The sequence below is a fragment of the Calliphora vicina genome, chromosome 1, assembly GCF_958450345.1.
Source record: "Calliphora vicina chromosome 1, idCalVici1.1, whole genome shotgun sequence".
In the NCBI taxonomy this organism is placed as follows: domain Eukaryota; kingdom Metazoa; phylum Arthropoda; class Insecta; order Diptera; family Calliphoridae; genus Calliphora; species Calliphora vicina.
Genome location: NC_088780.1, coordinates 138,435,397 through 138,454,619, shown reverse-complemented (window position 1 = coordinate 138,454,619; position 19,223 = coordinate 138,435,397). Strand labels below are relative to the sequence as shown.

The 19,223-nt window shown below is 29.8% G+C and overlaps 1 protein-coding gene across 1 annotated transcript in view; it reads left to right on the top strand.

The window, feature by feature from the left end:
- The window catches only part of LOC135953135 (cytotoxic granule associated RNA binding protein TIA1-like), a 75,637-nt gene extending 58,999 nt beyond the window's left edge, over nucleotides 1–16,638 (top strand). The window contains exons 6-9 of the mRNA XM_065502838.1: nucleotides 3,546–3,735; nucleotides 3,817–4,194; nucleotides 11,912–12,071; nucleotides 16,473–16,638. Coding sequence (XP_065358910.1) covers nucleotides 3,546–3,735; nucleotides 3,817–4,194; nucleotides 11,912–12,071; nucleotides 16,473–16,502 — 758 coding nt within the window. The 3' untranslated portion in view covers nucleotides 16,503–16,638. The remainder of the gene's footprint in view (nucleotides 1–3,545; nucleotides 3,736–3,816; nucleotides 4,195–11,911; nucleotides 12,072–16,472) is intronic.
- Nucleotides 16,639–19,223: the final 2,585 nt, after the last annotated feature.

Sequence of the window (19,223 nt, the reverse complement as noted above, 5' to 3'; positions counted from 1 at the left end):
AAATAAATAAAATATCAACAACAACAAAAACAACATGCTACACATTTGTTATGGTAATACATGCAATTATAAACATACCAATACAGGTGAACGAATTCAAAGACGAGAGCAAACTGAAAGGATTTTCAAAAATGTTATTTTGGTTTAGCTTTTTTTATATTTTAACAGAGACCACTTTTAGCTTTCTGAATACATTTTACAAAATGGTTACACTTTTTGGCCAATACAATTTGATAAATTCTTTAAAACAATCGGTTCTTTAAGCGATGACCTCTTAATTTTAAGAAAATACTAGTGTAGGAAATCCCAAAAAATTAATATATTTTTATAAATTTTTTTAGCAAATTTCGTTCATGCTAATTGAATCCATTTATCTGTTTTGGCTGAAAAATTTTAGAAGGGTTACAAAAATTCGATTATTTAAATCTTAGTTCTTCTGCCAACTGATATTTTATTGATAGTTTGGACAAATTCTATGGCAATAATGGAATAATTGGATTGCCAACAAATCACAAGGAATCCTTTTTATCTATGCAGAAATAGTACAGTATGTTTAAGAAATAAATTTATAAAGAAATTCCCAAAATTTCTGATTAGAATCCCTACAGCGGACACATAACCGAAATGTTTTAGCAAAATGTGTTGAAGGAAAAAAATAAATTTATATAACAGATAACAATATATAAATTTAAGTAACAGCGCTATATTTAGCCGTGCCGAATCTTATATGCCCTTCACCAAAGCAAACTTTAACCCTTAAATGCATGATTTTTACTTATATTTTTCTATAAAGTATCAAATATTTAGTTGATTTTTATTTATTATATTTCCTTTAGCTTTAGTTTGATATAGAATTTCTTTAGCTGAAACTTTTCGTACTCCATTTGATTTTTCTGAATTAAAATCTGAATTATTATCAAGCTTATATTAGTATAAAATTAAGTGGAACTGGAATGTAGACAATTGGCAGCAATATGCATTAAAGGGTTAAGAAATATATTAAAAAAAATTTTTGGTGAAAAAAAAGTTATGGTAAAATAAAATTGTTGGTGAAAAAATCGATGAAATCCAAGTATTTTTTTATATCTCATCCATTAAATAGTAAGCGAGCCGAGACAATACTCGAAATATTGATGTATCGGTATGTGTGGAAATCAACACACGTGGATAAAGAACGTGAGATTTTTTAAGGGTGAGATGAAGGTCTAAATCAGCCTGTATCCAGGCTGTCACTGACATTTTTGATAACTTTTTCCTTTTCAAAAGAACTCAATGAGACTTGTACTGCGACAGAAGCAAAATACAGTCAATTGCATACTTTAAGCCTGCAGACTGCTTTATTGCTTTATTCGGAACCTATATACTTGAAGCATTCCACTATTGTTCCTGTACCACTCAAGACCTTGCTTATTATCAATGGACAAGTTCTCCTGATACTGTTTAATAACACTGGAATCAGTTTGACGGCATGCCTTTGATTGTTTGGCGAACTTTTTGTAGGACCAAGTTGGGTTTTGTTGAAAATATTTAATAATTTTAGTACGCATTTTTTCGCGTCACTTATATTAACAACAAATGAACATAATTGACATTAAACATAATAACTGATATACTTTTCAAAGGTAATTTGATTAAAAAAATCAGATAATCGGGTTTGTCATAGAATCCAATCATTGTCGTAATCGGTTTTGAAAACGACAGAAAAAGTACATTGCTCTCGTGAAATCGATAGTAATCGGTGTTATATTCGATGTAGAATTAAATTCTTTACCGATTAAACAAAAAATTGCATTGGATTTCATAAGCATGTACCTTTTTTAAAACCGATTCCGAAAATTATTGGATTCTATGACAACCCCGAATGCTTGGGTTAAAAGTTTTAAGGAAAAACGTGTGTTAAGGTTTTTTGGATCTCACTCCTAATGAGTTATTGCAAAGCATGGAATTTCGGGACCTCTCTTGCTCAGGTGTACTATAAACTTTAACCAACATTGCTTCACTTTCTAGCAATGCTTGGCAATTCAGCTAATTAAGTAAAAAGAGATACGAAAAATTTTTCCACAACTTTTTCGATTGCCCTCGTACTAGCTTTCTACATATACATTAATATAAATATATTTAAATATTAGTCTTTAATATAAATATATGTACAAACATACTAACACATGCAACCTATAAACATGTAAACTAAACGGATAAATTAAACAACCGACCAAACGACCAGAGCTAGCTAGTCAGCTATTCATTTATTCATTCATTCGTTCACTCATTTATCCTTGCAAGCAACCATCCATCCAACCAACCAACCAACCAACCATTCACTCATACTTTTGGAAACTAAACAAAGACATAAACACGCAATGCTGACATTATTTTTTAAAAGTTGCAAATTTTATTTTAACCTGAATTAAAAAAAAAATAACAACGACAACAACTACAACAAAAAATAATAATAATGAATATAAAATAAAGCAACAGAAAAAAGTAATTAGTTAAACACAATACCTGCTGTAAGTGAAAAGTAGCAACAATAATAACAATGGCACAAAATACAGCAAACTGAATGCCTACAATATGACTGCATGAATAAACACCAGTATGAGTTTAAGAAAAAAAAACACGTAAATTACATTTTAAAAACATGTACTAGAATTAAATAGAAAACAAACTTATAAATTTGGAGGGATAGCAGATGCAGGCACTTTTTTATTAAGGGGCAAATAAGAATGAGCAACTAATTTGGCATTATCTCTAAAATGCATATGTATGGCTTATTTAATCATTAATTATTTATACAAGTTTGAGGAAACTTTAGCTCCAGCCACTTTGAAATTCGAAAAACAACATAACTGCTGCATTTAACTTAAATTTTTTACTAGCTATTCCAAAATATTAAACAGCTATATTGAGTAACAAATTATAGCATAAAAATATTTGGGCAATTCAAAAGTTCTCCTATCATATCATATTGTCATAATGTTTTAATATTTCACAATAATTTAAAAATGTTGCTATTGCCTTTTAAAAATTTTCAAAAATAAAGCTGAATTCACCCATGAGTTTCTGAAACATTTTTTGTTCGGAACAATTTTTTATATGTATTTTGACGTTCTATTTTTGAGAGAGACTTCAAACTACATATAAAAAAAAAATTGTTCCGAACAAAAAATGTTTCAGAAACTCATGGTTGAATTCAGCTTAATACTACTCTGTATGTTATGTTGATTGTGTTATCTTAACCAACCAGCAGAGACTTGCGCCGAACGCCTAAGAGTCGGTTAAGCCGAGTCGCCGAGTCTTGAAATATTAGGACATTATGACAATATGACATGATAAAAGACCTTATGAATTAACCAATTATATAATATTTAACAGAGTTTCAGATTTAAAAAACCTAATGTTGTTCTATTTAAATAAATTAATTAATTCAAGGCAGTCTCATTTACAATTGCTATTTTATCTTTAAAGCCATCGATGTACACTTTTAATATTTTAATATGTAATGTAACTAACCAATATTTTCATAATTTTTATTTTACTTACAGAAAACATCAAACCCTTGACCTTTGACGAAGTCTACAATCAAAGCAGCCCCTCAAATTGCACCGTCTATGTGGGTGGTGTAAACAGTTCTCTAACCGCATTGAGTGAGGAAATTTTACAAAAGACTTTTTCACCATACGGATCAATACAAGAAATAAGAGTTTTCAAAGATAAAGGCTATGCGTTTGTTAGGTAAGTTCTTCGATATAAATTAAAATCTAAGGCTTAACTGGAAATTTATTTAATTTTTTTGTTTCTTTCTAAATACTTTAGATTCTCCACCAAAGAAGCTGCTACCCATGCCATCGTTGGTGTTCATAATACTGAAATCAATGCCCAGCCCGTTAAATGTTCGTGGGGCAAAGAGAGCGGTGATCCTAATAATGCCCAAACAATTGCCAGTCAAGCTTTGAATCCCGCTGCTGCCGGATTCCCCTATGGTGTGGGAGCAGCTGCTGCTGCCGCTGCGGCTTATGGCCAACAACTGGCCGCTACTGGTTGTTGGTATTCCCCTACACCCACGTATCCAGCTTCATCGGCCACGGCTGCTGTAACGCCTGCTGCCTCGGCTGCTGTGCAAAATCAATTTCTGCAAGGCATACAAGGTTATCATTTCGGACAGTATGGCGGCTATCAGCAGGGTTATATGGGGTAAGTGAAAAGTACAGATTTTTTAGTTGATTTAAACTGTTTTTAGTTTTTCATACAATTACAAATTAGTATCGAACTTAGTTCAGTAGCGAAGACCATAAGGCAAGATTAATGTCATTGATATCGATAGTTTTAAAAGATATATCTGCTACAAGAAGATTGGAAGGAATCTTTAAGACAAGAGGATAGCATAGCATAAATTAGTGATAAAAAAGAGAGATAGTGTGAATTTTCTAACAATTCTGTGTATCTTGAAATATAAAAGTTACTCTCTATAATATTGAAAATTATCGAATAATGAGGGCAAACACATTACCAAAATATGTTAACAGATTTGGTATCGACAGATTTGGTTGAACATCTTCAACCTAATAGTAAGCAAGCATTGCTGCACATTCATTAATATTTTTAACGACACAAATTTAATTAAAATATTCCTTAGTACTTTTCACTATTACTAATTTGCCGTTTCTTAAATGTTGTTAACTCTCATATCACCCTTGTGTGGGAAAAACACGTAAAATTATTTTTAAATTGTTTCTAAAATATTTTTGGAAAAAGAGCCATTTAAAAAAATGTATTAAAGATAAATAAATGTTTTTTGAGAGTCAGATGATGGTTAATAAAATTAATCGCTCACACTTATATAGTGTTTATAAACCAGATATCCGGTTAAGGTTTTTCTTCCAAATCTCGGATTTTTGCGAACCGGTTAATTTAAAAGTTGATTTTCGGTTAACCGGTTTATCTGGTTTATATCACTCGGTTAACCGGTTTTTAAAATTTGGGAGTAAAATTAATAAATCTCGTGTATCAAACATTTGGTCTGATTTGAAACCTAAACTGCTAATTTACAATATAAACCTTTTCAGATAAAACCTTTTAAGAATTACAATGATTGAAAATAGTAAAGGATGATGAGTTTACTAAAAAATCTCTTTATTTTGATGTTCTTGCGAAAACAATAAAGCAAGTTGTTTTATTTTTGTTTTTTCATTTTCTACCCACTACAAACTACAGTTGGAGTCGTCAAGAAACCACTCAATTGTAGTAGGGAATGTAAGAATAGATAAAATCACTGTTAATTGTTGCTGTTTTGTTTAAGCTTTGATATTTTTATAAATAAAACTTGAGTGTCTGTAATTCTCATTCACTCTGTAGTTTTATTTGTCTAATATCTTTAGCTTTTCTAAAGCCTTTTGGGAAAAGATTTCCTGATGATATGGCCTAAGCAACCAGTGAAATGTGCATAGGAACTAGCTTATCCCCCAGCAATAAGTTTCAGTGAACTTAGCAATAATTAGGAATTCAGAACACTAATTCTTACTAAAATATTATTTGTTTATTCCCGCATAACTTTTTAATGATTAATAATAATTTTCTTTTTCATACATCGCGTTGTTAATCACATATGGGCAATTCCATTTGAGTGGAATAGAAAAATAAGAGTTACTGAAAAATAATTTGGTCTTTATGTCCCATTCAGTGGGTAATATATTTAAAAAAATAATAAGTTCTTTCGAAACATTGTTGTCCAAAATATCGACCGAAGTAAGGGTATATCGTACGTGACATAAAACGGAAGTTATGCTAAAATTCGCGAATCGTGAGAGGCGTTAAACCAAATATTTTTCCCCTACAATCCGTTATATTAAAATAAAAACAATTATTGGATGATTTTGTAATAAATAAAATTTTAAATCGTACGTGACATAGCGTACGTGACAGATTTGTCTCTTCTAGTAAAACAATATTTATTCTGTAAATATATGTATACAAAAACTAAAAAAATAAATAGAAAATAAATATTCTGTTTCAATTAACAATTTGATAATAACAATAAAAAAATCAGAGACAAATGCATTTCATTCTAAGTACATGCTAATTGGGAGCTTAGTTTAAATAAATAAATAAATTGTTTAACACAATCCCACAATCATTCTTATTTTTTCCAGAACTAACTAATTAATTAAAAATATTTAATCGATATATTTATTAAAAACAGAAAAATATTGAAAATGTATGATATGGAAAAAAAAAACGAAGAGATAACATCACTGTTCAAATAGCTGTATACATGAAATCATTTTAATAGTAACTGTCCTTAAACTATTGTGCATATGTCAACAACATTCAATACATACTCACTTCCAATTGCCAATACAATAAACTGTGTAGGTGTAGAGTTATACACATGGTTGTGTATGTATATGAATACAAAAGTATATGTATGTGTGTTATGTGACAATTTTAGTATGTATGTTATTTGCCTATTCCTGCTGTTGTTGCTGTCATTGTCGTTGTTAATGTAAACACAATTTTAACACAAAATGAGGTTACACACATCAAATGCATACATCGCTTATATTTACAAACACACATAGATACTAGGGTATTCAAATTATTCTATTTTTCTCTTGTTCGAATAAAACGAATAATTCGAATAAGAGATTTTAACTTGTTCGAATAATTCGATCACACATTTAAATTAATCGAATTATTCGAATAATTTATTTTTTTTTGTAAAAAAAGTAAAGATTGAAGTTTTGATGTAGTTTTTTTTTATATTTTATCGTTAAAGAAAGAAAAAAAAACAAGTAAGAAAGTAGGGTCGGTCGTGACCGACCATATAATAACCTACACTAAGTAAAAGAGCAAAAACATTTTTCTTTTAAAATTTCAATAATTTATATTTTTGAGTGATTTTCGGAAGTGGACCTTATATGGGGGCTATGACCAATTATGGACCGATCACCATGAAATCAGGTCGTGTGATTTGTGTATATGAAAGTTTACTGTATTGAATTTTGTGAGTATACCAACATTTTTAAGCGATTTATGCACGTTAAAGTGATTTTCGGAAGCGGGTCTATATGGGAGCTATGACTAATTATGGACTGATCGTAACAGAATTTGGTGACATGAATTTTGTATATATAAAACTTATTTGGAGCGCAATTTGTGGATATACATTTATAAATTATACATTTATGACCGATAAAGTCCAATTTCGGAAGGACATTTGTATGGGGGCTAGGTGAAATAATGAAACAATTTCAGCCAGTTTCAATAGGTTTGGAATTGTTTTATGTCTTTCATTAATTCGGGTTTAAAAATTAGTAACTAATTCTTTAGTAAATGATTATTAACTTCTTCTAAATTATTTATAACAAAGCTCTATCAACGTTGCTGTATATTTGCTTAATCAAGTGGTCTTAGGGAATTACACAAATCTGTCCAAAGTTTGATATCATTGTCAGTGAACGTGGTTAATTTGAAGTCAGACAGTGCATGATTGACGCTTTTAAAAGTACGCAAATAGTTTATAAACATATTAGACAAAGATGTCCAACAATATTTAACATCATCTATAAAACGAACTCTATGTTTTTCTTGCAACAAAACATAAGTTTGCAATATTTTGTTTATCATTAGATTTATTAAATATTTTCCAACACTTAGGTACGCGGTAAATAACATCACTTATATATATTTTAAGATCATGGTCTTCGTCTTTTTCAATCTAACCATTATTAATGTCATACTCAGTATCACTTTCGACGACCGTTTCAAAATCACATTCGCCATCACTTTCAACACCACTAAGTTAATATTTTGATTATTAATTGCGATTTTGCTAATACTTCGCCATGTTTAGACCTAAAATTTCTGTTTCGAAATCAATTCTAAAATCATTCAGACTTTTTTTACTTAGGACTGAGATCGAAAAATGTTTAACGTACTTATAGTTTTGAATCTTTTTTATTTGATTGAAATTATTGTTACAATCACTAATCACTAACGATGAAAGTTTTAACGTTTTTCGAAAACCCTTCCATTATGGTTTTTATAGTGCTTTATGTCACTTTTTTTGAACAGGTTGTCCATCTCCGTTTAAAATCTACCACACTTTTGGACACCTTTTTTGTGCTCTTCAATTCTCTTTTAACGAGAGCTTAATATCTCTCCACTGGCCTCAGCTGCAGGCAGTTTGGAGGAATTGCCTCTCTTGGTACAAATGCCACATTATTGTTCTTGTACCACTCGATACCTTTCTTACCATAGTGACAGATACCAAATCTGGCCGAAAATAAGAGGACACATTAAGAAGTCTTATGAATAGAAGCACCCTCTTTTGTAAACATCCCTTGATGTAAATTTCTGCATTTATAGAGCCTTTTGTAACAAATGTTTGGCTTTTTTGCCGCAACTGCATATTGCTTTAACTGCAACTGCATATTGCTTTAACCGCAACTGCATAGAACTTTTTGGGAAATTTTGTCTGCTTTTGGGTCCTAAACTTTTCTATACAAATTTCTACAAAAATTTACCCAGAAGATGCGAACAATTACATTTCGTCATCCATTATGCAACAGGTATATTTTTTGTATAAAATTTTACTTCAATTTCCGTGCTCCGTCTTTGGCCTCTAAATTGTTAGCAGAGTTCCTGTCAGGAACTTTTTGAGCCTTGTTTGCTTTTAAACCTGCATTTCCTATAACTTTTCGTACCAAATAGTCCGAGTACTGACCTAACCGGACTGCTTTCTATTTTTTAGAAACTTTAGAAACATCACGTGGACCATTCCATCTACGTGAACCAGGTTTTATATCAACGGACAAGTTCTCCCGGTACTGTTTAATAACATTGGAAACAGTTTGATAACAGACCTTTGATTGTTTGGCCAAATTTTTGTACGACCAAATTGGGATTTGTTGAAAATATTTAATAATTTTAGTACGCACTTTTTTCTGGTCACTCATTTTAATCAGATTAACAACAAATGAACACAATTGACATTAAACATAATAACTGATATGCTTTACAAAGGTAACTTTATTAAATCAAAAATTAAATAATACTTGGGTAAAAAGTTTTAACGAAAAACGTGTGTTAAGAATTTTACGATCTCAGTCCTTAAATAACAAATACTTTATTCCGTGCCTTTTATTTTCATTGGTTCAAGTCCTAAATTAAACATTTTGAAAGACTTGTTTTTAGAATTGTAACTTCTTGCAGTAATATTTATATATTCATAGAAGGACCTAGATGAGTGGTCCATCTCTAGTGATCCCTTTATCTTTAGTTATTTGTCGAATTTCAGAAACCATACAATTCTTGTAAGTCATTATTATTTATGTATTTAAATTTGAAATTATGAAAAATTTTAAGAAATTTTTTTATACATGTTTGTATTCGTTTTATTTGATTATTCTACATAAAATTGCTAATTTTTAAATTGCTTGAACAATTTTTCGTAAGAAATTATTCGATTAATCGAACGATAATTACTCGAAAGTATACACTAAGAGATTCACATTATGGTGGCCCTTATATTGCAATTTTGGGATTTTCGATCATGCCACGATATAGAATAGTTCTCAGTCATCTTAAAATCACATGTTAAAAATTTAATTTGGATAATGGCCAGAGATTATGAAATTTCGAGTTTTGGCTCAATATTTAAGAAAAAATCATCAACATTTATATGATCAAATTACATACTTATCTCAAATCCAAAATTTTCAATAATTATACCTTAAACCACCATATTGGGGAACGATTAAGGGTTTGTAATGATGTCTGTAAATCCCAAAAATATTAGTCTAACACTCGCCTTGAATTGATCGACTCAGAATCGCTTTATTACTTTGGTATTCGAATTCGCAACTTAGCAAATTCCTGCATATATAATGTAGAAATAATAATTTTTCTATAAAATAAACTAGTGTTTATCACTTTGGTAAAAGTATTAAGGTATTTTCACCAAAAACGCTATACAAAGTAAAAAAAAAATATAGATAAGCATTTCTATTGCTGTAATTAGATTCAAATAAGATTTGGTTAAATAAGTTATTAATTTATAATAAAAATATTTTTTTAGGATGTAAAATTCACTGTAATGTCTTGTAAAGTTCTTGTCTTTTGTCAAGGTCTATTGTAAATATAAACTATTTAGCTTCAGATTGTTGATGACGCCCTTGATGAAACGTTATCCGATTTTGCTAAAATATTCAGCATTTGGTTTCTAGATGACCGAGAACAAGATTAGATATTGAGAGCCTCGAAAATCCTAAAACTATAAATTAAGGGCCACCCCTAATACTTACATGTAATAGAACAAATAAACATTAAGATATTTAAATGATGGAAATGCCACAAGGGATAATGATAACATGATGAATGACTGGTTGACTGAATGTACGAATAACTAAATGAATGACTAAATAGTGAATTCATTTACTAATTGCTAGGCATGTTCATTAAATGTTCACACACAAACAAATTCCAACAATTTCTGGCTAAATAAATATATTATTACAAATGCACACAATTTTATTATTAATTTTTATAATGAAAACACATGTAGAAATGTAATTATTACGTACAATTTAGTAAGAAGTGAGATCATTCAAAGTAGTGTAGTTATTTTGGTGTTGCCAAAAGTTAATTACAAATTAGAATTAAATAATGAAACAGTTATAATGAATTGGTATATTCATAGGTATTTCCAAAAATTATTTGGTGTATGTGGGATATGCGGGATTCTTTAACATGTTTAGCTCTTTTTTGTGAAATATTTGAACAATATAAATTTATTGAAAGTATTGGCCATTGTTATCTATGACCTTTTGCCATCTTTCTGGCACCATATGGATTCTTAGCCAAAATAACTGAATCAAGCCAATATCGGGTACTCTCTTCCAAAGTGAAGTGTATTCCAAAGAGATCATTCTGCATCGATCGAAGCAAATAGTAGTCCGTCGGGGCACGGTGTGGACTATGAAATGAGTGCGGTAAAACTTCCAAACCACTTAATTTTAAATACTTTTGAACAGATATTGCAGCATGTGGCCAAGTTTTTATGATGGAGTTTTATGTCTGGCCGCATATTCTGGGCGTTTTTCGGTATATTCTCGCTTAAAACGAACGTTCGGTAGGTTTCATGTGATGATCTTTACAGCAGCTCATAATAGGTAGGACCATTTTGCTCGCATCAAATACTGCATTGGAATCGATTCGGCTGTTTAGCCGCGCTTCACATACGATTTCTTACGTTTTCGTTATTGCAATGTATCCATTTTTCATCGCTACTAATGATTTGGTGTAAAAATGATTTTCTTTTTTCAATGTCACTCATCTTCAGCTCCTATGGTACCCAATTTGAATGAATCCAGTTGCTCGCAAATGTTTTGAAATTCTTGATTGAATAGCTCGAAATGATTTAGCTCTTTTTGAGTTTGACAACAATCTTTATGGAGTAGTAATGCCTCCAACTTTTTCGGTTGGCCTTTGTCTTCTCAAAACCCGAACAAACCATCATCTTAGCCATCATTGCATGATTGTGTGGAAAACCACACAAAATTAATTTATAAAGGGATATTCATAAAATTGCTTGGCTTTGCTATCACATCAACTTAGCAAAGAAAACGCAATAATTGACTCAAAAATATTTTTGATAACGAGACATTTGAAAAGTGACATTGCATACCATGGTGTGTGGTTTTCCACGCATTAGTAATTTATATATATATATCTTGTAATAAGAACACCAATTTAAATCTTAGTATACAGTTATATATGTATATTTTGCAGTTTCATTTATTTTCCATAAGTCACTTTAATTTAATTAACAAATTTTATTTCAATTTAAATTACTATTGATTTTTTTCATACTATTATTTAATTATATATTGAATTCTTGTTGCAATTACAGCATGGGCGTACAAATTCCAGCTACTTGGCAAGGTGTTGCTACACAAGCACAAATATCTCCTGCTCAACAATTGGCGACGGCGGGTGTTGCCGGTGCTGCCATACCACAGGCAGCCGGTGTTGTAGCTTATCCCATACAACAATTTCAAGTTAGCCCACAGGTTGGTAATGTAAAATGTTTATAAATGTGTAAATATATACATACATACAGATATAGTAGATAGTGTTATACTGTAGAACATACATATATAGTACAAGAAATGTTTCTGACATAATTATGAACATTTTTGCACCTTTAGAAATTGTTACAAAAGCATTTACAATGTGTTATAGAATTTTCGCTTTTATTTATTACGTATTTTCTTTTCTCTCTTTTATTTTTTTCATAATTTTTTTAGCATGCTTTAGTAGATGTTTGTGAATTTTTATTAAGTTTCTTTTTTCACTTAATTTGTTAAGGTTTTTCATTCAGTAAATACTAAAATTGGTGGCTTTTAAATGTTTTTTGATTACACTCAGAAAAAAATTGTTAAGGAATTGCTAGAAACATCATCGAAAATTTAGCAAGAACCCCTCGCTAATCTTTCTGTGGTTTTCTCACCTAAACGCGGAATTGATTGAATTGACGATTCTAAGGAAAGTAGTTCAGTAGCGCTAAATCTCAACCAAATAGAGAAATTTCCAATGCAACAACTTAGATTTTTTGTCAGGTTTCTATTCTTTCTCTCATAACCTATTTTCAAAGTTTCAAAACAAAGCTGGTCCAAGAAAAAAAATCCTTACAACTTTACTCACAACTTGATAAAGAAATTTTATACGTATTGCAAACAAGTAATCATGACCAGATCAACGCAGACAAATTTCTATAATTTTCATGGCTTTGACATTCCCCCCTAAAATTTAACATGTCCACAATGGGCGGCCAGACTGATGGACATAGAGAGATCAGATTATTAATGCATATTTTTTAGGCTTTATTGCAATAGTTTAGTTGGAAGTTTCATAATCTTCTGCAAAAAATATGAAATAATGTTTAGTAAAGCGATTTAATATTTAGTTAGCCGACAGATAGCCGAAAACTTCATCCATTTGCATAAATTGTAATTCTTCTATTTGAAATCTATTCACTTATCTCAATGGATTTCCACTAATTCAAACACAAATAATGTATACAACCTAATATAATCAAAAATTTATAAAATCAAGGCTTACGAGGGCGAATCAATAAATCTGTGACTTTTTGAATGAAACACAGTTTTTTTTTTTGAAAAAAAAACCTTATTTTTCAACATAATCTCCTTTTAACTCAATACACATAGTCCAACGTTTCTCCAGTTTTTGTATCCCTTCCTAAAAATAGGATTTTTCGAGGTCCTTAAAATAGGAATTTTTTCGTCAATAATATCATCGTTGGAACTGAATCTCTATCCACCGAGACATTTCTCTAGGTTTGGAAGGATAGGAAGAAGTCACTAGGGGCTAAATCCGGAGAATATAGAGGATGAGGTACCAATTCGTAGACCAATTCATAGAATTTTGAAACTGAAATTGCTCACGTGTGCACCCGTGCATTATTAAAAACTTATTCAAATGCATCATCTATCTTGCAGACAACTTTTTTAAACCCAGCTGATCATTTAAAATCGGAACCACACTGCCACATGAAATCTCAAGCGCTTTTACTCTTCGGTTAACCATATCACCATATCGTGGATTTTTTCGACATGTGGATGGCCAATTGAGGTGTACTGGCCTCAATTGGCCATCCAGAACATTCAGCGTCATTTGTACGTGTGCGACCGCAACAAAATCGATTTTTTACCATTGAAATCGATGGTGCAGAGTCCCCATAGTATTTATCGAGCTTTTCCTTGGTTTGATTGACGGTTTTTTCTCGCAAAAAATAATGTTTAATGAAATTCACTTTTTTTAGAATAATAAACGAGGTTGTATATTTTGAACAGCTGTTAAACGCAAAGTAAATGACGAAACTTGCTCAAAATTTTACCGTAGTTTATTAACAGGTGGTTCTTAATGGGAATAGTGTTGCATTTCATATAACTACGAGAATGGACTATATTCTGGTACACGAAAATTGTTTGTCGGATTTAAATTAATATGTATTGTATTAACTAAGTCAAATCTTTTAATGACGAACAAAATGATAAAGTTTCTGCTAATTGTGTATTTAATTTAACAAATTTTGAACGATGTTTATTTCATTTAATTGTATAATTTTTTCTGAGTGTAATTATGCATGTTTGTAAAATAATTATAAAATTCTATTAAATCAAACGAATAATTTTAGTAAAGTGGGTTATACGGAAAAGTGATTTTCAATGTATTTCATCAGAAAACACTTAAGGTTAAATACAAAACATATTTACCGAACTTCGTAGGTAATAAATGATATCGTTGTTATTTCAATACTTGTGATATTGCTTCAGTCAGAGATAGTAATAGAAATATTTAACAGTTTGCATAAAATACTTCTTGGAAAACTATCAATAGTGGGTTATAGCTCTTGCTGAGTCTTTAAAATATACCAAAAAACAAGCCAAATAATTCTCATAATTTATTCGCTTGAAATGCCTCTCGATGACATTATGTATGGAAAATAACATTGTGTAAATGTATGCCACGGCTTGGCTGTGTGCCACGCATCCGAAATGTTCATGAATCTGGCGTGTAAATCAGGTTGAATTTGACCTTTGGCAGTTCTGTTTACTTAATGTTCTACTTTCATTTCCCATTGGAATTGTTGAGGCTGGTTTTTCTTACTGCACAGTGTAACATGGATTATGTTGGCTTTGAGGGCCGCTGTGGTTTGTAGCTTAATCGTATACAAGAACAAATCTAACGCACGATCTCGGTTTTGAGGTCATAACACCTCCACGTGTGATGACCATACCCTCAAATCACTAGCACGTAGCACTGTCCTGTGTACATCACATGTCGTTGGTGTCCATGTCATCCATCTCAGGCTATATCCCGCTACGATGACTGTTATGACCTGTCGTTGTCATTGAAATATGGACCAGCACAAAATCACTACTAAACAGTTATTATTTCAGGATTATTGTATTTCATATGGATTGGTATCGTCCCAAATTCGACAATTATATTTGTTGACGTACCTATTCATTCAGAAGTGGGACTCGTCGTTGAAGATGTTTTTTTGATGAAAAGTAGGGTCAGAAGAGAACATCTATTTTGCTAAAACAATTTTGTAATATGCACATGCTGTTGAACGATATATCCGCCCATGGTGATTTGGCAAAACAAACTGAATAAATAAACGCCCATTAGACAGATGTAGCGTCAACAATATGGCCGCTATCAAGTGTCGAATATTGGTTGTCATCTAACTCCAGAAATTAAGTAAACTTTTTCCTAGACTTTTATTTTTGATTTCTTTAATTTACCACTTATAAATTACTGAAAGATTTGAGTCAAATAAAATTAAAATTTTTTGTAAAAATAGATTTACCCCTTATTCAAAGCCAGTATGTAAAATTGACACCAAAACGCCGATACAAGTAAACTTAATTTTGGGACATATAATCCAGTGGTAAAATATCAGTTCTAAGCCAGGGTATATATAAGTTTGTCATTCCGTTTGTAATTTCTACATTTTTCATTTTCGACCCCACAAAGTATATGTATTCTGGATCGTTATAGATAGCGAAGTGGATATAGCCATGTCCGTCTGTCAGTATGCGTATGTTGAAATCAACTTTCCGTATCCCCCATATAACTTACGAACATGATTGATACATCAGTATATCGGAAATTCTCCCGGCTCGGTTGCCATTTACAAACAAGAAAATCTACCCACAAATGGCTAAGATATAAGGCAAAAATCGGGACAACCTCGATTTTTGGCCTATTTTTATCTACATCTGGATTAATATAGACAATAAGGATATCTAATGATAGATATTTCAAAGTCCATTGCAACGATGTATATAAGGCAATAGCAATTTGTACCTACAATATGTCAAAATCGGGAAAAATAGTTAAACTATTTTCGATCATATCTCAGCTATTTATAGAACATTTTATATGTAATCTAGTAGTCATGTGTGAGTTTTAAGACCTAACTTAGCGTTTCGGAAAATTCAGAATTCATAAAATTTTAAGGAAACTTATTTTAAATATTTTTAAAATTACATTCAATAGTTCTTCTATACCATTTTAAGGCTTCTTAAGTTATTAGTTTGAATTTTAAAATCTGACTGTCGTAATAATATATTGTAGAAATTAATAAAGCTTAGAGCCACTAGTGATTGAAAAATCTATTTTCTACATATCTGATAATGAAAATATACATATTGGAGGTTTTAGAAATACATAATCCACTTATTTTGCATGCATGTAATATTTAAGAGCATTTTGCTTGTTTGCACTTTTTATTGATAAAAACAAATTTTTTTACCAATTTCCAATAAAATAGAATGTTCATGAAAATTGTTTTTTGTCATACAAATTCTTTTTTTAATAAATTGTCTTTTTTTACTACTTTTTTCCAATTTTTACTAACACCCATATTATTTTTTAAGGTTTATCCTTTACTTTTGCAGGCACAGTAAATCCTCACTACAAATCAAAAATATAAAATAAAAAATAAACATTTAAATGAAACAATGAATTTGACATAAAAATTCTAAGCTGTAAATAGAAACCAAACAAACCAAAAAACAATTTAAGCTGCAATATATTAATATATATTTATAAATACATATGTATATGGTTAAAAGAAGAACTAAATTAAAAGAAAAATTAAAAAAAAATAACAAAATTATAAAAAAATTAAAAAAAAAAAACATTTATACATACAATACATATTTATACCTATTAAAATGAGAATAGTAATTAAAATTAAACAACAAATGAGAAGAAAAAATACACAATTGCATAAAATTATTTGTAAAGTAATAGAAAAAAAAAACATTAATTTAAAAGAAAAACATGCAATAAAAAAATGCATAAAATAATAACAAAAGCAAACAATGAAACATATGAGAGGAACAAAACATTTAAATTAACATAATAATGTGCGGCATAATTATAAATATGCCACAAATTATATATGAAAACCCACAACAAAAACCAAGCAAATAAACACTAACACATAAATTACTTAAACACATACATAAATACATAGTTATACATATACAAATATTTATATAATTTATATAGTAAATATTCCAAGTATATGGATATTAAGTACTTAGAGTTTCCAATGACATTGTAGAGTAATTAAATATTTAGTATTACACACAATTAATGGGGTTATAGTGATTAGGAACTAGCACGTATTATTAGAATTCTGGATTAACCATCCTACTACACCACTGACGAATGCATAGTAAATAGAAATAGTTACAAAACAAACAAAAAAAGTTTAAGAAATCTAGCAAAAGTATTTGTATTGTATTTGTAGTTTAAAGATAATCATGTCAACACCGCTACTTAGTATTACTGTTTTATTAATAGTTTTATTGTTTTTAGTCAATTAGAGAAATTCCCAGATATCTGTGTTATTAGTATTATTTGCTCGTAGTACACGCAAAAAAAATATAGTTGTGCATGTTTACTGTAACCATTTAAATAATAATATGGTAAGTCCTTCATCATAAAAGTGGTTGTCACAAATATATACTTGTTTAATGCAACCATATATATGATTGATAGAATCATGTGAATCGCAATTTAACCATATTATGGTTACCGCAATCATATAAATTGTTACTGTGAATATAATATGGTTAAAAAACTTGTAAAAATGTTGAAATGATTACATTAAACATGCACAACTATATTTTTTCTCTGCTTGTATATTTTATTTTTCCCTTCCTACTAGTTATAATGTTATAATTACTGGTAGGCAAATTATTTTGGAGTAAAGCCCATATTTAAATCTTTTAATGACTTAGCAATTTAATAATAATTGTAAAGATATTCTTGTGTTAGGATTTGGACTTCTGTTGGAGTAATACTTCAGATTGAAAACTCTCTAGTCTAACAATAATTCAATTTTTATAAATTAAACTGAATTTGTTTTGTAAAGAGCCTTTCTACTGAAACTAATAATATGACCTTTAAAATAATGAAAACTAATTGTTTATGGCATTGATTAGTTTTACCATATAAATCAAAAAATATTTTGAAGTGGTTTTTGATGAAAATCCAATAAAAACTATTGAAAACACCAACATTAAGCTTTTGTGAAAAGCATTCATATGAAAGGAAAATAAAAAAAAGGTTTAACAAATTTATTTTAAAATGTACTCAAATAATATTTGTGTTAAACGGCGACATGAAAAAATTAGGAAAATGAAAAAGTCCCAATAAATTAAAGCCCAAAAAAGCGAAATAATTGTCAACTGAAAAAAATTAAAAACCAACCAAATTCAATGAAATATCTACCACCTAAAATTAAAACGTAATTTCCAAAATTTAGGTATTATTTCTTAATGAAATAATTTGCAAAAAAAATATGGATACAAAGCCCAATGAAACAAGACCCTAATATTTTAAATTTAATGAAATGTGTTTGCTAATTTTTCATATATGAATTTAGCTAAATTTTTGTATTTCGAGTTTATTGACGATGTAATGCTTGGCAGTAATGGAACCTTCAGGGTCTTATAAACATTTTATAAAGTCCCTAAGGAAATTTATTTCTATAAAAGAAAAAATATAGGGACATTTTTGGAAAAAATGTTCCAAAACTTGTTCCAAATTTATATGCGTATGACTTTTTAAGTATGGGGATGAGTTAACTGTTAGCAAGTTGTTTTTTTATTCAGAATTTTATCGCAAATATAGCTGATATTTTAAAACAAATTTCAGCACTCCGTAAAAAATCGAGAAAAGTAATAAATAAATTTAAATATCTCTTGAACTAAAAGATGCAACTTACATATTTATACATATTTTTGTAGATCTTCTCAAGGACTATTTTTATTCAATTTTTTTTAAAAAAAATGTGAGACCGAGGTGGTTCATAATTTTAATAGTAAAGAGCAAAAGCTTTATTTATAACTTTGGTGATCCCCATTGAAATTGTCCTGGAAAAATTTCGTTGAATTTATTAATCTTTAAATGTCCTTTTTGAAAGTTTTTTTAATTATTAAAAAAAAAAACTACTAACTATATGTATTATTAAAGTGCTTGCCTACAAAACCAAGCACCCCAGGTTGATCCCTGGCAGAGAAAGTATTGGTTTTCGATTTTTAAAAATTAAGTAGATTCTACCCTCTCTAAATAATCCATCCCAGAAGCACCTGACGATAACATAATGGAAA